General features: G+C 47.4%; 1 protein-coding gene across 2 annotated transcripts in view; it reads right to left on the bottom strand.

Moving 5' to 3' along the window:
• Window positions 1–12563, bottom strand: part of GPR108 (G protein-coupled receptor 108) — a 107341-nt gene extending 94778 nt beyond the window's left edge. Inside the window, exons 1-2 of one of the 2 annotated variants that reach the window (XM_086963692.1) lie at window positions 11588–12563; window positions 10863–11270 (exon numbers count right to left, since the gene is read on the bottom strand). In XM_086963692.1, the coding sequence (XP_086819818.1) occupies window positions 10863–10964 (102 nt within the window). In that variant the 5' untranslated portion in view covers window positions 10965–11270; window positions 11588–12563. Of the gene's footprint in view, window positions 1–10862; window positions 11271–11587 lie in introns of those variants that run through there. The other variant, XM_086963697.1, reaches the window with a different exon arrangement.
• Between the last annotated feature and the right edge of the window lie 9444 nt (window positions 12564–22007).

Below are 22007 nucleotides of genomic sequence, written 5' to 3' on the forward strand. Positions count from 1 at the left end.
CCTTGTTGTTTTTTTGGCCTTTTTTCAGAAGCTGCTGCACGCCCTCACCCAAACCTGCTGCTTTGATAAGCTCAATTAAGCTTTTAGATGAAGCCGGCGGGGCGGGCTGAAGAGGACATCATTAGAGTTATACTCACGCCACCTGCCTTCCGCAGCCTGGCACCTCGCTTTCATCCCGCAGGACATGTTCCACTGCAGAGCAGCAGGGGCTGGAGAGCTTGGTAATGAGCAAGTGGTGTGGCACAGGCAGTATTGAACTGCTACCCTACCCGTATTCGCGCCACTTGCATTTTCGAGGCAGGCACTGCATCTTTGTTCTGCGTGTGAAGTAGCAGATCGACCGGTAAGCCCTGGCCTGAATTAATTGTTCTTGTGTAGTTGTAAATGTAAGCTGACTATGCGAGAAGACGCTTCCTACAATTCGTACCTAGATTTTTATCAGACCGCTTTATGTTTCATCATGGCACTGTGCACGTCCAATGTTGTGCGTTTGCAGCCTGCAGAATATCTTGCCTGAATTAGTCGCAGCATAATTGTTTGTTCGTAAGCCAGCATTAGTATTTCTCAGCCAAAGGCGCCAAACATATTCTTGCCCAGAACCACGGTCAGTGAAGAGTATGGAGGGCGTGAAGAGAGTGAGGAGGGGGAGAAGAGATCCGTGATGCTAACCATTAAAATAAAAATGTCAAAACGTACTTCATAATATTGGCAGTGAAACAAACCTAAACTGATCATACTAAAATTCACTAATTTAAAATGCACTTGTGAATTACAATATTTAGTGCAACATGTAGATTCCCAGAGATAGCATTCCCTAATGGAGAATAAAACTACGGTGGCCATTTACTGTTGTTTTGCCTTTAAAATGCTAAAAATGGATTTTTGGTGTTTGGGGAAAGTTACACTCAGAGGTCAAGAATATGCTTCGCGTGCCACGATGCCTAACTCAATGGCAAACTTTTGGAGTGCGCAAACAACATCCGTAGGATGCAGCGAAATAATTAGCAAGATAGTAGAAGTTTCCCAGCAAACTGCATTTTCATCACGATATAGATTACTGGCATATTTTACGAAATATCTAAAAATAAAATGATTTGCAGGGGGATCTTGAAGTACAGACCCCCTGATTTAAGCTCTCAAAGTATAGTGGGTGTGAATGGATGCCAACTCAGAAGTTATAAATACCTCTGCTCAGGGATGTTTTATACGTGGGCAAAGTGGACTCTGGCCCAAGGCCCCAGCCTTCCAGGGGGCCCTGATAGAGCAAGCTCTGTTCTTCACAGTCTTGCACTTATAACCGTGAATAATTCTTCAACATATTGTTTTATTGTTTAACTTTAATTTATTTTTAATGTCTGTGAAAGTCTATTACAGACGTTTTTGCAGAGAAATGTGCTTGTTTCATGCAACATCCATAAATAAAGTTCCTATTAGATCAAAACAAGACCTCCTATATGAGAAATAGGAGGGTGTCGCATGAATTATTTGCAGTAATATTAGTGAGCTGCTGCATTACAACATTGAAAACATACCCCACTTTCCCTGAATATATAAAATGTAACCGCTTTAGAATTTGGACAAATGTACCTCTGCACTGTCAGTGACCTGACCAAAGACTGCATGCAAGAGCTGAGAATGGATCATAAATTCAAAGCTGTTTTCCGAACAGGGGCCTCCAAGATACCTTTGGCCCAGGCCCAAAAAATCCATAAGATGTCCATATCTCTGCCTTTGGCCTGGCTTATAACACTTTCACCAGGGGACATATTTGCAGTCAGAGCAGGAGAGGAGGGCAGCTCGCCTTGATGGGAAGTGGTCTTTTGGGAAGCAGTAAGGGAGTCATTTATGGCCTACAGGTGAAGGCCAGAGATCCTCAGCATGAAGATTAAGGGTTCATTTCCTCCCCTCCACCCATGGTTACCGTCTGTTTAAATTTGATTACATTGCAACAAATTAAACTAAGGGTTCACCATCATGGATAATGGGAAGGACTTCACGTTGAGGAGCACGGCAAGGCCAACCAATGCGCTGAGTAGCTCAGATGAGGTCAGTGTTTTCTAGGGAACCCAAGTATTTTGTTCAAACCACAGTATGGGCTCTGAAGAAATTAGGCTTGCCTTAAAAAGTCAATGAAGCTGCACGTGAGAGAGTCTCTCGGAAAAATGCGCGAGTTGCTTGGCTCTTAGTAGCTCACTATGATTTTCACTGATCAGAAGTAGCTCTCACTACAGAAAAGGTTGGAGACCCCTGGTTTAAAGAGAACTAACATTACTCTCTTATCCTATCTAAACCATAGTACTAATTAGGGCTAAAGAGAATTCTAAATACCTGAAAAGGCTTCTGCTCCTGAGAGGTTGTGGAGTTCTGTGAGGAATATCGCTGTATTGAATTATACTATGAATCAGTCTTGCAAGTTCTTCAATCCTCTCAAAGGCACGCAAAAAGGAACAAGGTAGGGGGAAAAGGAAAGGATAGGAGAAGCGCAAGAGGAAGGAAGGTTACTCAACTCTGCAATATTCCAGGAAATGCGCAGTCTTACTGTCTGCCTCTCTGTTGGTAATCTTCTGAAGTTTCTCAGCTGACAGTTCGGAATGAAGAACAAACTGCTCACTGTATGCCGAAGACTCGACTCCTCCGTCGACTCAAAGCTTGGGAAGCTTTAATGACTGAGAGCTCACTTGTACTTGTAATACTGGGAAAGGGTAACTATGAAATTTAGTCCCGCAGCTCCCGTCAGGAAAACTTGACGCGGACTTCAGCTGGGGCTTCACGAAAATCCGTCGTTGAAGTGTACAGATTCAAACTCGCGCTCCCACCACATACACTAGACCGCTAAGCGCTCTAGAATCGAATACGGCCACAGCAGCAGCCATCTTAAGAGAAGATCTCAGAATACTCTAACAGGAATAAGGGAAAAGATAACAAGCACCTTTACAGGGTAGAAATGAAAGGGCAAATACAAGGGGAGTTAAAGGCTGAAGTTAACTGGCCATATTTACAAATAATTCGAGGATCATTTTATATAGGACAAGGATACCAAACATTCACCCGATAGGGTTTTGGAATGGTTCGAGTCCTAGACCACTGCTTGGAGGAGCATAAAGCCGCAATTCTGTGAATCCTGACACTCAGTCATGCCCGGTTTAGTGTTTGCCCGGGGAGGGGCTCCCAGTCCTGTGTCCCAGCCAACACACAGTTGCATAATTACGTCCCCCCCCCAGGTATGGGGCCACTGTGGTCACCACCTCAGGAAAGAAGCCTGGAGCATCTGAATTCGGAGCATATACATTAATAAAGCATATGTCCGGACCGTCAAACCTGCCGTACAAGATCCCATACAGCCTCTCAGGGTCGATCACATGGTGCAACTGCTGAAAAGGGATCCCCGGGGCCACCCAAATGAGATACCCCCGGGCAAATCCAGTATATGAAGTAGCATGCAACGGTCCTCTCCATCTGCATCTTATAAAGTAGTGTGTCACCCCAAATATGGGTTACCTGGAGGCCTGCTACAGAGATTCTAGATCGTCTTAAGTATGCATACACCCTTCTTTGCTTTTCGAGCATTGCCATTCCACAATTATTCCAGGTCAGTAGTTTCATCATGGGGGGAGCCATGGGAGTTAGTGGTTGGACCTGCTCCTGGGTTCCGACCCTTCCATCCCACATCGAAATTGGGCGCACATCACTAAATTACATCCCAGACATATATCCCTTAAACCCTTCTTAAACCATTGAATTACAAACACAACTGATTGACTCCACTATGCCCCCCACCCACTGGGCAGTAAAACGGATCCATCCCTCCCAACATGGTAGAGAGCGAGCAATGCCATCTCCCACCCCAAACAACCCCCCACACATTTTTCAAAGAAAAAAACTAAACGTTTAAAGTGGGTCGCCCCATGTCCACTTATCTGATTGTTCTGGACGATGAACCTGCTTCTTTTCGACAGAATGTGAACTCAAGACAAGTACCATCTGCACACACCCTGACCCTTCCAGAGCCGCCAGTGTCCTTTTGTCGTTTCCCTCCACACAGTCGCCATTGTCTTGCGGCAGGTACCGAAAAATCCATTAGTGTCCTCGAGTTGGCTTTTAAGTCCCGACGATCGGCATGTTCCCCTATAGTGGCCATCCATTCAGAGGCCTCCACCGCCTAGAAGAAAAACAGCGCACTGCCCCAATGCTCAATCCGGAGATTGGCTGGGAAGAGGTTGTACTTCATCCCGGCTTCCCTCATTCCCCTTTTTACTGCCAGAAGGTGAGCCACTGGTCCTACACCCGTTGGATATGAATCCGGGAAAATTGCAATGGGATGGCCCTCGAATTGCATACCATCCTTTGTACGAGTGGCCTGCAGGATCACATCCCGGTCACAATAATTAAAGAACCGGGCTATGATGGCACTCGGCGGAGCCCCGGGTCAGGGAGGGGGGGGGCCGGCGCACTATGGGCCCGTTCAATGTTGAAGAACTTAGACGTTCTCCCGGGTGTAAGTACGTTTGCGATCCAGTCCTCCAAGAATAACTCCGCAGAGGATCCCTCAGCCCGCTCTGGGAAACCCATAAACCTCAGATTGTTTCTCCTTGAGCGCCCTTCCTCGTCTTCGCCACGTCATCAATTTTGATCCTCTTTCTTTGTAGCTCCATGTCCGTTTCCCGGAGAGACTTGACTTCCATCTGAAGTGTGTCCACATGCTGTTCCGTCGTGGTGCCTCTGACGGAGACCTTGCCCAGGTCACATCGAAGAAGATTGATGTCAATTGCCACTGCGTCAATCCTGGCCACCATATCGTCCCTCGTATTCTGAATAGCTGCCAGTGTATCATTTAATGAAGGGTCCTGCTGATCTCCTGCCGGCACCACCTCAGCAGCATCGTCCCCTCATGGTTCCTGTTAATTTGGGCCATGGGATAGGGGTTGCGCATAATTTATTATTTTGTTGGACTGGGCCCGATTGCTTTTGTCCTTAACCATGGTGGCTAGTTTCCCTAGAGGACCCCAGGGTCCAACCAGCATGAATGGCACCCTGGATCCCTATCGTCTCCGTCCTCTACGATTATCTGCCCACGGGCAGAGCCAGTCTCACAACACTTCAGCTCCCGCGTGTCCCGTTCCCATTGACAGGGTCTCTCAGTTAGGGTGCGACTCTAGCAGGGTCAGTCAAAGCAGGCACTCCACTACTGCAGAGTCAACCAGGCCCTCACTCCAGGGGGGGCGAAGACCAATAACTGTCCCAGAACCGGTCAGGGGCGACAAGAGATCCCTAACGAACCTCCAGTCATAGGCGGAGTTCACCCCCTTGGCGGTTCATTGTTTGTGTCCATCCAGACCCCGCTCTTCTCGCACCAGCGCTTAGGCTTTCAGATGATTTAAGTCCGCGGGAGGGACCCCGCTTCCCCACCTTCCTGCACACAGGCGACCCATCTCGTAGCAGTGATCTAAATCAGAGCCGGGCCCCTACCATGCCCGGGCCGCGACTCGATCCCAGATCCCTGCTAGCCTCAAGCGCCTCGGCCAGGTCCGGTCCAGTCCTCCCTGGGCGCCGCAGGGGCCGCAGTTTCTCCAATGTTTTTGCGGACCAGACGTGCACAGTCACCACCCTGTATTGCGGCGCTGCAAGCACAGATGGGCATTGCAGTAGCCGGCATCCCACTCTCAGTGTCAGCTGCGAAGAAGCCCGCGTCAGCTCAAGATGGTGGCTCTGTCCTTTCACCGATAGGCCCCGGTGTCCATTCCGCTATATTACGGGGACCAAATTACCATTTCCCACACCATGATGTTATGTGAGGCAGGTGCTAGTATCGCACCACAGGATTCTGGCGGATTTCCCTGCGTTCCAGCAGGAGTACCAAAAAGGCACGCCCTATGCGGCCATCTTACCGGCCACGCCCCCATCTTGGATGGGATCAGTTATTCACCGATTTTTTTAGGAGTGCTAAGATGGATTACTGGATTCTTTCCATGCACTTAAGAGATTTGCACATATTGACCAGGGAGTTTGCAGAATAAGTTCCCAAGCATTTCTATTTCGGATGTTACTGAAGATCGCAGTACTACTGATGATTGTTCTGAAGAGCATTAAACCGGTGACCTGCAATGGTCCAGATGGGATCCTAAGGGAGCTGCTTGCCATTGGTTAACGGGTGCTCAAGTTAATGTTCGCATCCGGTAAGGTAAAATACTCAATGGCAGGGTTTCTAGACTCCCCAGACACACAGTTTGGAATGCCTGAGGCAGGTAAGTGCTGAGAGAAGGATGGAGTAGAATTTAAGTCTGACCCTGCAGCAGAAAGGGCCTCCATATTAAAAGGGGGGGTCATCATACTTAGAGACATGTGGAACATTCTCTTTTTTAAAGAAGGAGAAGATTGAGTTCAAACCTTACATCAGATTTGAATGAGCTGCCTTAGTGGTAAGTGGGTTGAATTTAGTCTTTTTACAGGCTCTCATAAGAATCAGTCTGCTTCAGCGTAGCCTCAAGACCATCTTCCTTAATTCACGGAAGAGCGCAGCAGATTGTATCATCTGTGACTGTTTGCAGATCTAAACAAGGGGTGGAGGGGAGCACAAAGCAGAGAGCAAGCTGCACCACAGACCTAGTTGTGCCATTTCCGCACTCCCCAGCTCTACCCGCAGGAACAGAGCACTAATAGCGCTTCCTACACCCCAGAGAACCAGTGATGATCTCTGTTCATAAAATGCTAAAGAGTTCAAATCAAATGACCTCCTCCTTTCTCTTCTCTCTGGTCTCACCTCTCTCTCCGAGTGTTGAATGGTTGGTGCAGAGTTGTTCTCTGTCCGCACACTGATCTCGGCCTTAATGTATACTTAATGTTAGCCTCGGCCAATCCAGGCTGCATAGGAGGAGGAAGAGAGGATCCAGAGAAGGGACGCCAAAGCAAGGCCTGGTGCAAGCACATCGACAATATGGAGGGAGGCACCAAAGTAGTCAAATTGGAGGTGTCAGGGCAGGCAACCAGCGCTTCAAACCCCAAGCCAGACCAGCGCGAGGGGTGAGCAGCTGCAACATCGGCAGGCACAGGCAGAGATCCTTTGTGGCAAAGGGGAGCCATGACAAGAAGTCAAGCGTTTTCCAATGGCAGCTGCTGAAACTGCGGCAACCACGAAGCCGTGAGGCACCTGCGCAGCTCTTAAGAGGCTTACACTCCGGCAGCAGGCACAGGTGGAGATGAGCCGCTGCAAGAGGTAAAGGGTTTTCCAGTAGCGGCTGTGGGAACCACAGCTGCCGCAAAGCACCTGCATGGCTCCTGCGGCTTCTGCAAAGTGCAGCGGGCCAGAAGCAATAAACGGGCGTCAGGCGTGAACGAAAAGCACTTGTGGTGGAGAAATCCACAGTGGAAAATGCATTTAAGCCTGCCAGGTTTCTATTGTCAAAAGTGACATCTTCAGGCAGTGCTTTTTTTTAGCCTCGAGCATGCTGCATGTGGATTCTTTTTATTGGATGTTTGCTATGCTTAATAGTTTTTTTTTTACATTTCCTTAATGAAAAGTGTTGCTGGCTCAAAAAGCAAGAACTAACAAAAGGTGTCACACTTCAGATGGGGTCCATTGACAGCTATGCCCACAATAAAAAATTAAAAATGAAGCTTATAGTCCTGTCCAAATCGAACAGCAAGAAACATGAGATGGGTATGGGGCAGGTGAGTAGCAAGCTTGAACATTGTGAAGAAATACTTAAAGAAGTTTCCTAACCTAATCAATAACCTCCATGAAAACGCAGACCCGTTCAAAAACTTCACACTGGAAACTAGAAAACCAGAATTGACTATCCCAATAGGAGACGTTGACCTATATAGTTTCCGTGCTAACCCAAGACCTATCAAGTGTTACACATGTAGTAAACTAGGTCCTGCAAAGTGGAAGGAAGGAAATATGTATACACACAGTGCAAAGGAAAACAAGCATTGGCAAAGCCAATAGGTCTTGCTTTAAAGAGGCTTTGTCAATGAGTTTAGGTATGTCGCCATGTTGTACAGCAAGCAGCACAGCTGCAAAAACAATAAAGCAATAGGACGAGGCGAGCCGGCAACACAGAGGGTGGGGGCAACGCAGATTTTGGGGGGAATGAAGCGCTATGATGAAGCAGCTTTGTCCGCAACACAGCACTTTTTTATTGCGTTGGGAGGCAACAGACCTGCTTGGTGTTTGTTGGCAGGACAGCGCTGTCGTGCCCTGGATAAGGGGCACTAGGACCCCGGAGCATGAGCATGGGAGGGGGCCGATACCGGACACCAGTTCCAGTCAAGCAGGAAGCGGAGGACAGGACGATGACCAGGGCATAGGGTAGGACGTGTGCATGTAACGCTGCTGAATCTAATACAATAAAGAGATACCTTATATTGACCGCGATCTCCTGTGGTCCTTGGGGCAAGAGGATACGGCAAGCGCCTACCCCTAGCATCTTCTCACACATAAAGCTCTCTCACCTGGTGTGGCGTCCATCGCTGCTAGATTGCGGCGTGCTGTACATGACAGCAGAAGCAGCCCGAGTCTTAGAGCCAGGCATGAGCAGCTCGTTGCCCTGGGGCGGCGATGCATGATGCGGTGGGTATCTCTGCACAGGGCCAGTACATAAGCACTTACCGGTTTGAGGAAAGAGGAGACAGCGGGGGGAGCTGGGGGAGCAATACCGGGTGAGGTGCTTTCTCATGGCAAGAACACCCGTAGCTCTGGCTGTAATTACTACAGCAGCCCGATCCAGCAGCAGCTCAACCCCATTTCTAAACTCAGATGCCTGCAGCTGAAGCAGAGCAGGCACCTCCCACTTCTGCCTGACTCCTTAACCCTTTCACTGTCTCTACTGCAACTCGCTATCACAAGACCGCTTCCCCTTGCAGAACTGCTGGCGGCTCCCCTCCCAGCCTCCATAAAATCTACCACTGCACCAAGCTGCTCTGAAACACACATGCACCATCCATTTCACTTCGAAGATAGGTGGTAAAGAAGGCATGACAATTGGAGGGAGGGCGTGGGGGGGTAAAGAAGGCATGGACAACAGGAGGGAGGAAGGGCGGGGTTATAAAGGAGGCACCAAAGCAAGTCGTGCCTGCAGTAAGAGAAACTTTATAAACAAAATAGTGCTTTTTAGTTTACAGAGTTTTTTTTTATAGCGCGAACTTGACCCGAATCGGGAATCAGAGCGTTTTACATAGCACCAGTTACATTAAAAAATAAGGACACATTCATTTTTTTTTGGTAGGCACGGGGAGATTATGTTATGTGCCCAGAATCACAGGCGTCATTGCCGAGACTCAAACCCAGTTCCCCAGATTCGCTGTTCATGGCCCTAGCCGTTAGGCCAACTCCTCTCCCCAAAAGTGCTTAAAGACTAAATAACAGGTACCGTGTTACTACCGAAGTAAAAGGGCCAGTTGTCATGGGAGGTGACAAATGAAGAGGCGGCGGTACAAAGGAGAGACTAACAAGCCAATTTACAAATCAGAAGCCAGCATTTAGGAAGAACAATGAAAAAAGCCAATGGCAAATATGGGCGGGCCTTCAATTCCCTACTCCACTACAACAAATCTCGCAGAGCAGTGCGTGCACGCTCATTCTAGGCTCGACCTAAAAATAAATGATGCAAAGTTTGCACATCAAGTAAGGCATCATTAAATTAGAGTCAACTAAAATGCCTCTAATTGCATAAAAAGTGGAACACTTCTTCCTTCGATAGATGCTTGCAAGCCTTCTAAAAAATGCAACATGCAGAGTAGATATACATTTATGTTATCAGATGACTCCATGTTGCCAACGACACAACTTTCCAGTTCTGGGTTTTTTCTTATACAAATTATTGTTCTATAGTGTGTTAATTCAATTGGATCAACTGAAATGGGCCCAGGAAAACATCTCCCAGTTAGGCTATTAAAGTAAACTAAAAGAATAGCGCACTGTGTCATTGGTGACTTACCTTAACAGATGTTTATGGCTTTTAGAGTTACCATGGTGAAGCTTGAAATATAAACCATCCTCCAAAGTGGCTCAGCCTGTACATGTACTACTTTAAGTTATCTGGTACTTGTATGGTGTGCAACAGCCCTAGTTAAGCGCCATGGCATTCTTAACTGTTAGGCACAATTACAGGCACTTGCAAATGTAATTGCTCACTTTCTAAGAAATTGCGAGCTTAAGAAAATCAAAGGATTACGGGTATTCCTAGCGCACCACAGCCGCTAGGATTGCCATATCAAAACACTGATTACAGTTCTGGGTGTTTGATCTACCAAAAAAGTGCATCCTGAGAATTCTAATCCTAGTTTGCTTCAAATGAACAACGTGTACTGCCAACCATTTAAGCAAAAACTTTAAGAGTATTACTTAGTGGTTGCAGTTACATAGCTCTTGATGCAAGTCTAATCACGGTGTCCTGCCAACATGGTGTTAAAAAATCAGTATAACTAAACAATCCTAACAAATCATGTTTCTACTCAAGGGTTAAACTATCACGTTTGTTTAGCATAATTCATTCAATTAAAAAGAAGCATGTTACAAGTCTGATTAAAGCTCCATGAAAACAGATGTCCTGGTGAATTGGCCAACCACACAGAAATCATCTATCACCAAAATGCACTTTGACAGCTTGCCAGAATACAGAGGTAGGTGACATCACGTATTGTCTCAAGACATAAACACACAAATAACGTCAAACAACTAGAGGGTGGGACCAGGTCTAGAGAGTGAAAAAGTAAAGACTAGGATTCCGGAAGTAAGACTTCGCAAACGGAAGTACAGCCACAGTGTCCGGAAGACAGCGTCTCAAAACCAGGAAGTGAAAATTAAAGCGGACCATTCGGGGCATGGGGCAGGAAGTGATATGAAGAGCAATTCCATGACTAACCGTAAGCTGCAGCAGGTGTTTCCGCCCCGTACAGCCTCCAAAGAGCAGCAAGAGGAGTCCAATAGGGCCAAGCAGCAACCACCGGCCACTTCGCGCATCCATTCTCGGTTCGCGTCACCACAACAACCCATCGGAAATCCCGCCTACCGGACACCGTTAACCCAATCAGCAAGTAAGACTTTACCCTGACTGACTGGGATAATGTCCAATTGGTCTGTCCTAGAGACAGCCGCTGTTACGCTTCTTTCTTTTTACGAAAACCGAGCCTCCACCAACGGCCAATCACAAAACGGATAGCTTCTATTCTAATAGTTAATCTCTAGTCCTGTGTCAACATGTAGTTACGTGTTACACGATGGACCCAGTTAGAGGATGGCACGTATTTTAAGCATTCCAAGAAGGCCTTTACTACCTCATGTATTTTTGGTTGCTCACAATTTTTACTACCTCAAGTATTTTGTTTGCTCACAATTGTCATTATTACCTTTACTACCTCATGTATTTTTGGTTGCTCACAATTTTTACTACCTCATGTTTTTTGTTTGCTCACAATTGTCACTATTACCTTATGTAAGTAACGTATGTTTTAGTAATCTGCTCTTCTGTAATGTTTCTCATTATGTTTCATTTCTGTTCCTAATGTGAAGCGCTCTGACGCCTTCGGGTAAAGTCCGCGCTATATAAAAATGCATAAATAAATAAATAAAAATAAATAAAAAGGCCACCAGACTATGCCAAACCTGAGCGTCTAGGGCGTTATCTGATGTGCCATGTTGGGTGAGGATATATAGAGGGCGATTGACCGAGCATCCAACCACGCCTTATTCGTGTTGCCGGATGCCTCAGCCACCTAGCCACGGGGCATCATTTATCTGTTCATGGCTATTAGCGTAACGTGTAAGAATGCCAATATAATGAGGTAATACTTACACAAAAGGAGCCGTATTATTACCCATAATTTCCCTTTTCTTGTCGCATAAATAGGTCCTCCCTGTTGCATTATTCCAGTGGCCCTGATTATAGTTTAAAGTTTAATGTTGCTATTCTTGCCAACATTGTGGGTTTGATAAGTAACATTACCACATGACTCCCTGTCTTCAAGAACACCACGTTGCAGTCCTGGGCTTACCATATGTAAACAATTGTTTTCAGACGTGGTGGTCCAATTGGTTCAGATGAAATTAACGACGTTAAGTCCTAGAAAGCATTGGGTTGTATTATGTGGGAACATTTCAGAAAATGCGTTATTTTAATGCGAGATGCGTGGCACTTGGCAGGGCTGGTTGTTAAAAGAAAGTCCAGGGCTTGAAAATTGTGTGCCCCATAATGAAATGGAGTCATTTGGCAATCTTTTTATCACTTTGACTTCATGAGACAAACTACTTGACTAAGATCACACGACTGATGAATGGTTCAAAGTAAAAAAAATAACATTGCAAAAGTGAAGTTCTGCATGGACATCAGTTTTGCAGCCGCGCTGGCTTGTTAGTTCAGCCTAAATTGCCTGGGGAGCTACTCATGGGATGCAGTGCATCAGTGCATCTCTTGAATGTGGGGCAAACCTGTTTCTCCCACACATTGCAGTAGCCTTAGAACTAGCACGGTGGGCTATAAAGGGACATTAACTCCAATTGTGGTGTTGATACACCCTGAAGTAGCAGATCCTGGAAAGGGTATGATAATTCCTATGCCCCTGGTTCCCTGGTATGCAGTCCTGTCAAGAGTCACGCATCAGGCGTGACACTATCGCATTTCGGTGTGGTACTCCGCATTACCGCACTGAAATACATTGTCACGCATATGCAGGTAAACTGTTAAGTGTGGCCGCGCGCTGTCCGTGGCATACTCGCTGTTCCTGCAGCCAGTGTGAGGCTCCTAGCAGAATTAAGGCAGAGTGCTGTCCGTGGCGTACTCGCTGTTCCTGCAGCCAGCATGGGGCTCCCAGCAGAGTAAAGGCTGTCTGGTGCTCACTCTCTGATTCTGTCACTGGAAAACCTCTCCCGCCCTCCCTCTCCCCTGGGACTCACAGGAGTCAAGACAGCCCCCGCCTGTGGACAACTATCAGCAGGTGGGACGGGCAGCAAGTCCCTGAATTTCCCCGGCCCGTGGTGGCTCACTGCAGATCAGAGACTGATTAAATCAACTCGCTGCTCCGGTGCCCGATTTATGAATTCAGATCCCCCACAGATAAGGAACCTTCCACGTGACGTGTCACAGTGTTCTGTTGTCAAACAAGTGAATGCGATCCAGATGACAGTGCGTGCCTGCAGCCCCTTGTGGATCCGGCACCATGTCTGTTGTTTTTCCGAAAAGGCCTCAGCGCCCTTATTGGCCTGAGACAGACAGAGACGGGAAGCTAACAGGCAGCTTTGATTTTCCTACAGTCTCCGCCTGCCAGAGTGGCACGTTTTAGTCCACAGCACCCCCGACCCACATGTGCAGCCTGGTATTCAGGAGATCATGGGGCCAGTCACATTCAAGGCAGTGTGGCAGGACAAGGGAGTCTGACTGCTGTAAACAACAAATCGAAGTTTTTACAGGTACGTTAAATGGTTGGTGCACAGGTGCTGGGCAAACGCAAGCTACCAGTGCTGTATGTAGCAGTGTCCTATGTGAGTTAGCACCACCGGAGCATTATAAGAGGAAGATAACGGACAGTGAGTGGTATGGGTGGGCCCCTGTTCTGGAACAGCAGGTGGCGCTCATGTGTGGACCGAGGTGCAGTGCTGAGACTTCTGGTTAATGTAATCACTGCAACTGTGTTTGTAACATCATTGACACAGAATTGAACCCTGGTTGATGCATTGGAGATTAGTGACATGTACTTGAAGTGCTAGGAAGTCCCGGCCTCTTGCAGCACTATAAATATGCATGCCATTATTTTTAACTCGTATAACACAAGGTGAAAGAAAGGCTGTAATAAAAATGTGCACTAATATCCAGGGACTATTTAGTGTTTGGCAGGGGCATAACTACAACCCCTCTACCCTCGGAGTGCGACTGGGCCCCTGGCTCCCAGTATTGAAAGTGGCGCCTTAGCAGATATATGCACATCGTGTCTGCTGTGTTAAATGTTCAACATTTTCTCTTGTCAGTGAGTTCTCAAACAGAAATGAAAAACAAAGTTAGTTTCTCTTTCAGTTTGACCAGTCTCAGAGAATCCCGATTTAGGGTATAATCTCTTAGTTGCACTTGCTATGAGCTTTGTTTTTTAGGCTATTGCGCGCTCACGAATGATCAAATCAATGCCATCTTCAGAGCAGCATCAGTGCCTGCCTGCCTTTTGCTACTGAAACTGCAGGCACACAGTCTGTTAATGCCCTTCCATTTCTGGTGCTTTGTAGTAGTTTTATGATCTTTTAAGAGGTTCTCCTTACTCAAATGAGTGTCATTACTGATATTTATATGTAGTTTCTAGTTTCCCTCATGTTCACTGCGTGATTTTGCTCGCGAGAAAGTGTCTGTCACTCATAGTTGTTGAAATATCACTCATAATTTCAATGGAATTATGAAAATGTCACACACAGCAATCTGAAACCTTGGCAGCTATGGGTATGGAAGGGGCACGCTGTTGAGCAAAAACATGGGCCGGGGGGGGGGGGGGGGAGTTCTTTTGTCTTGGCAGTCAGTTTTATTTATTTATTTATTTATTTAATGTTTCTATATAGCACGACCATTACCCAAAGGTGTCAGAGCGCTTTACATAAGAACTGTGATATCCGCCAAGAGTCCCCCAAGGAAACGAGTCGCATATCAGGTGTGGTGAAAGATTACGTTTATTGTATCTTACTGCAGCTCGGCATACATGCGTCCATAATCGTTCCCCGCTCCCTGTGTTCTGCCCTCCGCCACCCTGATCGGATGTGGTGTCCGGTGTCCATCTCTTGAGGTCACTTGACCCCGTGGGTCCTAGTGCCCCGCTGTCGGGTCATGGCATCTCCCACTTTGCTACAAGCAAAATTACTTTCATATCCTTTTGTGTGACCGCCATTGGTGAGTGCGGAATGTGATAGTGATTGGTATCTAGAGTGGGAGGGAGGGAGGGAGGGAGGGGGTGAGAGAGAGAGCGAGAGAGAGAGAGAGAGATAGATATGAGGTCACTCTACATCTCTTCCGTTTGTTTGTTTATCGCTCTCCTCCTTCGCTGTGGTAGTTTCTGTTGGCACTTCGTCCTTTTCTGTCTTCAGTTCCTTGCAGTGTGAGCTGTTTCTTGTTACACTGTATCGACCAGCTGCTGCTGTTATCATTGGTTCTTTTACTTAAGTCACAGTTATGGTCTCTTTTGAGAATGTGCTGTCGGACTTCCTTTTCTGTTTTTTGCCGCACCACTACGGTGTCTGCTTCTTTTATTTTTGGGTCAGAGGCATGCCTCCGGCGATCCGCATATGTTTTCATTCTTTCTTTCGCCTCCCCATCTTTGACAGCAATGTCTCTTCTGTCTGCGCTCACCTTTGATTCCCCTTGTGGTAACCTGGTCTTGCTCGAGCGACCTAGGACTAGTTCTGCCGGGCATCAGCCTGTGGAGCTGTGAGGGGTGTTTCTGTAGTCCCTCAGTACCTGGCATAGTGCCTGTCCTGGTGATATTTGTGCCAATTTTGCTCTTTGAACTGCCTTCTTTATGGTTCCCATGAACCGCTCCACCATTCTATTTTTGCTTGGGGCCACAGTGGTGTTATCTTCCTGTGCCTGATCCCGAGGTATTCCATGAACCGTCGGAATTCTTCTCCCGAGAATGGCGGACCATTGTCAGTCTCGAGTGTTTCAGGCGAACCCCATTCAGCAAATATCTCATCCATTATCTGTAAAGTGGCGTGTGCGGACGTGGAGGCCACCTGCCTCATTATTGGGAATCGTGAAAATTTGTCTAGGATGACCAGTAGGTATCTTCCTGTCTCTAGTGGTCCATAGAAGTCGGCTGCTAGTTCTGTCCACACTGCCTTTGGTAGTTCAGACATTTTATTTATTTATTTATTTAAGTAGTTTGTACAGCGCGCAGCTACCCCCGGAGGGGTGTCCCGGCGCTAGAAACGGAGCCTCAGAGAAGGAGGAGAGGAACAAGCTTATTACAAGATAGGGATCATAATTTGGAGAACAGCCAGGTTTTTAGTTTAGCACGGAAGATGGATTCAGATGGACAGAATCTGAGGTCGAGGGGGAGGCAGTTCCATAGTTTGGCAGTGATTACGCTGAACCCTCTGCCGCCCATTCTGGAACGTCGAAAGCGAGGAGCAGTCAGGAGGCGCAGGTTGTTAGATCTTAGAGATCTGACAGATTGAGAGATAGACACTCGCTTTTTCAGGTAGCTAGGTCCAAGGCCATTGATAGCTCGGAAGGCAAGGGTGAGGATCTTGAATTGGATGCGGCTTGCGATGGGGAGCCAGTGGAACTCTTTGCGATAGGCGGCAACCGACTGACGGTAGGGGATATTTCCTATCAGTCTGGCAGCCGCATTCTGAACGATCTGAAGTCGATCGATCAGATATTGTGGGGCACCGGCATATAAACTGTTGGCGTAGTCAAGGTGAGAGGTGATGAGGGCCTGGGTAACAGTTCGGCGGGCGTCCAAGGGAAGGTACGGAAGGATCTTCTTGATCATGCGCAGCTTCGCGAAGCAGGCATAGGTGACCTTGTTGACTTGTGTTTTGCACGAGAGTGAGTCATCGAACTGATAGCCCAGGTTACGTGCTGATTGGACAGGAGTGGGTGCAGGGTCAAGTGCTGTGGGCCACCATAGACTGGGGGAAATCGGAGTTTTCTGGTTAAAAAACAAGACTTCTGTCTTGTCAGCATTCAGTCTAAGGTGATTGTTGGTCATCCAATCACAGATGTTGTTCAGACATTGGCGGAAGTTGGCAAAGGTGGAGTCTGAGTGGTCTCTAAAGGAGAATATCAGCTGAGTATCATCAGCGTAAGAGACCACTCTGACTCCACAAGACTCCACCACTGAGGCCAAGGGTGGGAGATAGACGTTAAAAAACAGAGGGCTTAGGGCAGAGCCCTGCGGAACACCACACAGCAGAGGTTTACCCTCTGACTTGAAAGGCCTAAGCACCACCTTCTGAGTTCTGCCAGTGAGGAAGGATTTGATCCAGGCGAGAGCGGAGCCACCGATTCCGACCTGCTTTAGACGGTTTAGTAGGATTTTGTGAGAAACCGTATCAAAAGCAGCGGATAGGTCGAGGAGGACCAGCATGGCCTCCTCGCCCCTATCCACGCTTTCACGGATAGTCTCAGCCACTTCCAGGAGAGCAGTCTCAGTGCTGAAACCTGCTCTGAATCCGGATTGGGAGTCGTGCAGCAGGGAGTTATCTTCCAAATACTCAGTAAGTTGTAGCTGCACGGCCTTTTCCAAGATTTTTGCGGGTTTGGGGAGGAGGGAGATGGGGCGATAATTGGAGAATTTAGTAGGATCTGCGTCAGGTTTTTTCAGAATGGGGACCAGCAGAGCTTCCTTCCACGTAGTTGGGAAGATGCCATGATGGAGGGAGGCATTCCAGATGGAAAGAAAAGAGTTGACCAATGAGGGAGCTAGGTCACCCATGATTTTGGCGGGAATTGGGTCGGAAGGGGAGCCAGATCTGCATTGGGTGAATAGCCTGAGAGCGGTCTCAAGAGTCAGCTCGTTATAGGACTGCAAGGCAGCGGATTCCGGGGCCATCACATGGGGGATCGGGGGGGGGGGTACCTCAGTAGGGAACGAGGTACATATATTTTCAATTTTTTGAAGGAAATAATCCGAGAGTCCATCGCATAAAACCTGGCTGGAGGTGTTCTGCGTGGCCCTGGCGGGGGGGTTAACAAATTCTTTGACAATATTAAAGAGAGTTTTAGAGGAGTTCTTGGCGTTGGAGATTTGTAATGAGTAGTCTCTCATGGTGGCTTTTTTTTGTTTCAGAAATTTTTTCAGAGCGATTTTGTAGATGGTTTTGGATTCGGGGTCGTAGTTCTGCCGCCACTTGCGTTCAAGTAGTTTGCATCGTTTTTTTTCCTCACGAAGGGTAGTAGAGAACCAAGGGGCAGAGGGGCGGGTTCTGGCAGAGGAGATGGGTTGGAGGGGGGCGCTGGAGTCGATGGCAAGGAGCAATGCAGAATTGAGTCTAGAAACGTTTCCATCAATGTCACTGGATAGAAGGTCTGGTTGGAAGTTGAATAAGGGGTCTAGGGTAGCACAGGTGACTTTGTGCCATTTTCTTCCCAGCTCTTTCCTGAGTATAGTAGGGGTGGGTCTCGAACTTAGCTCAAGGTTAAAAGGGATAAGATGGTGATCAGACCAGGTGAGAGGGAGGGAAGGGAGGACTGTGATATTGGAGAAATTAGCAAAGATTAGATCAAGGGTATGCCCAGCTGTGTGTGTAGGGCCCTTGACTAACTGAAGTAAGTTCAGGCTCTGCATAGTTTCTAGCAGGTTGTTAGCTTTTGAGCAGAGAGAATTGTCCACGTGGAGGTTGAAATCTCCTAGCACCAAAAATGTTGGTGTTTGAGGGAGAGATCCGCCAGTAGGTGGGTGAGTGCCGTTAAAGAAAGAGTTGAGGCAGTGGGAGGGTTGTAGACTAATGTGCCCGCCAATAATACTGCCGCGGTGTCAGAGATAGTGAAGTACAGAGCTTCAATCATCCCGATGTTCGTTAATTTGGTGATGGGCAAGTTGAGGTGGGATTTTAGGGTGCATGCGCAGCGGTGCTGGTTTTGGTGGTGGTCCCGTCACCTGGCAGATGTGGCAACGCGTGACAATTTCTTCGACCATGCTGTCCAGTCCAGGGAACCACACTTTTTCTCTCAGCATTTTTTTTGTTGCCATTATCCCTCGATGTGACTCATGCGCTAGCTCTACCGTTCGTCTCCTCAGCCTCTGGGGCATCACTATGTTCCTCTCATCAGGATGCCATTTTCAGTTTCTGATAGCTCTTCGCTGATTTTTTTGAACGCCAGCAATTCCTCCTTTACTACTCCGTGATCTAGAGTGCTGTTGGTGTTTATATGTCTCCACCTCTATTGTCTCGTCACCTTCTGAATTGCTTGCATGGTGGGGTCTCGTTTCGTTTCTTGCTCCAGCTCTGACTGAGTTATTGAGGCGGGCGTGTTGTGGTTCAGGATGAAGTTTAGATATTTCTCTGCCATTGTCGTGGTCTCCGCTTTGTGTGGTAGAGGATATCTGGACATGTAGTCAGCTGGGTTGTGTTCTTTTCCAGGCTTGTGTATTATTTTGAAATTGTAGTCCATCAGCCTTATTCCCCACCTTTCTATCCGGGGTGGTATCTTGGCGTTGGGATTTCCATAGATTGTGATGAGTGCTTGGTGGTCTGTTACTATCGTGAACGGTTTTCCATATATGAACATGTGATAATGTTCACATGCCCACACAACTGCCAAGCTTTCTTTTTCTGGTTGAGAGTATGCTTTTTCGATGTCTGAGAGGCTTTTGCTTCCATAATCCACTACACTTCTTGGTGAGTCCTTTCCTGGTCTGTGCTGTGCTAGTATTGCGCCCAATCCTACAGGGCTGGCGTCTACTGTTAGCTCTGAGCACAGCAGTGGGTCAAAGTATGCCAGATGGTCTACAGCCGTCACAGATTCCCTTATGTCTTCAAAGGCTTTGCTGCATTCCTTTGTCCATTCAAACACCTGTCCTTGCTTTGTTAACTCTCTCAGTGGTGCCCTCACTGTTGCAAAGTCTTTGATGTACCTTGCACAGTAGCTGGCAAGGCCAAGGAAAGACCTCACTTCTGCCACATCGCTTGGTTGTTTTGTCTTTTCCAAGGTTTCTACCTTGCTGCGATCCGGTCGCATTCCTTTCTTTGAAAATATGTGCCCAAAGAATACCAGTTCATCCCGTCCCAATTCACACTTTTCTTCATTTAGTGTTAGTCCGGCCTCCTCTAGTTGTGAACATACTTCTCTTAACGCTTTATCATGTTCCGAGTGGTAGCTCCCGGCGCTAGAGCTTCTGGTCTGGCTGCAGGGCGAGCTGTAGAGGGAGCGCTGGCTGGGCAAGTAGTTGAGGGACAAGGGGGGAGAGATGCCAGTCCTTGGTGCGGCAAGGAGATTGTGCGGTGCTGCTGGTGGGGTTCGGGGCCCTCCAGGCTGAGGGAGCGGCCCGAGGGTCTGCCGCTTGATATGCTGCTGCTACTGTCTGACCTTAGTAATAATGGGGTGGCCCTCAGAACCTGGATTCTAAGTTAGTATATGCAACAGTGGTTCTGTTGGGAGGAAAAATTACTTTGTTTGTCCTAAGGACAGATTAATCTCATATGACATTTGTAATATTATTTTGAAAATACAAATATCAAGTTAAAAATTGAGCAAACACACCATTTTTGGATTCAATCCTGTATATTCATTATTTCATAAACCATAAATTGTATCAAAAACCGTGCTATACATTTATCAGTGGTTGTCCTAAATAAACTTTTACAAAAACATACAATGAACTTACATGAAATATAGTGAATGGAAGTGAAACAATAACAATACATTGGTTACAACTCTATTAGAATTTTCTGATTGTGGTTGGAACTTAGTAAGGACTGATATGTGACATTTTGACGTAATGTCACATATCAGTCCTTACTAAGTTCCAACCACAATCAGAAAATTCAAATAGAGTTGTAACCAATGTATTGTGATTTCTTGGACTGGTTAGGTCTCGCGACCTATCAATGCGCGCAAGCGCATTGAGCGGAGCGAGAATTCATGTCTCGAAAATCCTCGTCAAACCAAGGGCTTCGTTCCTGCGGTTTTCTTGAAGTTCACGTGAATCACGTGAGCAAACAAGCACGCGCATTCGCGGCCAGCCCAGCACATCAAAGGGCTTCTCCTCCCCCAATTATGCAGGCCGGCCGTACTTTCAGTTTCCCAAAGGCTTCTCCTCCCCTAATTATTCATGGCCGGCCGCAGGCCGGCCGTACTTTCAGTTTGCTTCTCTTCACCAAGAGTTTGTCCGTGCATCTTTACTTTATTTTTTGGTCAACCGCAGCTCTGTTTTTTACCAGCCCTGAGCAGTATGAATATTCTAGGCATTAAATCTCAGTAAACCTTAAGACATATTTAATGAGTGCTTGTTTTGCGACTTTATTATTTCTTACTTATGTTTTCAAATTATTCAGCCCTAGGCACCAGAACCCGACATCAAAAGTGGGCAGTCGAACCAGAGCAGCTTCCCCTCTAGCAAATGTGATCTTGGCTTCCCGCTTAAGGGCGGGTATACACTTCATCTTGTCCTTATTCAACCCTCGCATGCGTCTAGTCAGTTTCAGGAGGGTGAGTCTAGTACCCCCCATTAGACTTCACGCAAGAGAGAGGGCTGATATCTCTAGCTCAAAGAAACTCGCGGTCCACTTAAGGTATCCGTCATATGTTCTCCCTTGAAATGGAACGCGGGGCTGTTCATGATTACTGAACCCTTGAACAGGAATCCGACTCGGTTTTGTAGTGGTATTTCCTTTTGTTCCTGTCTGTCCGGCGGCCTCCACTGTTGCTGTGCTGTTTGTGATCGCCTTTGAGTGACAGCTGAGCAGGGCTGGGACATTTTGCCCCATCCCCCACCGCCGCCACCGCTGCTGAACATAAGCAGAGCCTTGGGGAGGGCGCCAGCTGGGTCTCTGAGATGTAACAACGGCGCTGCATTCCAGGCTAAGGCAGGGCAGGCCTTCCTCCGGGAGCACGCACCCGGGGCTTGTAGAGCGGGCCACCAAACTGGCCACTCATTTGAAGTTTCGTTCCCTTTCCACAGCGTTGCAACGCCACTACAGATTTACCACACCTCGCTCGAGGTTTCACTGTGTTAACGTATTTTTGAGAATCTGAATCCTACACGCGATCCACGGCTACACACCTCCTCTTAGTTTTTCAGACCACATCTCCCTCTCCTTTTTCATGCAGAAATGCGCCCGTGCCTTTGCGTGGCTGTAACCTAAGTGGAAAGTCGGGGCTCACACTCGCTTCTGTTGCAGCCTCTTTAGTTCACCTCTAAGAACCACACACACAACCACACACACAACTACACACACAACTATACACACGCAACCCCACACACACAACCCCGAACACCCACACACACACACACAACCCCACACACAACCCCACCACCATACACGCATACAACCACTCACACATACAACCACTCACACATACAACCACTCACACATA

Source organism: Lissotriton vulgaris, chromosome 1_1, assembly GCF_964263255.1.
Source record: "Lissotriton vulgaris chromosome 1_1, aLisVul1.2, whole genome shotgun sequence".
NCBI lineage: Eukaryota > Metazoa > Chordata > Amphibia > Caudata > Salamandridae > Lissotriton > Lissotriton vulgaris.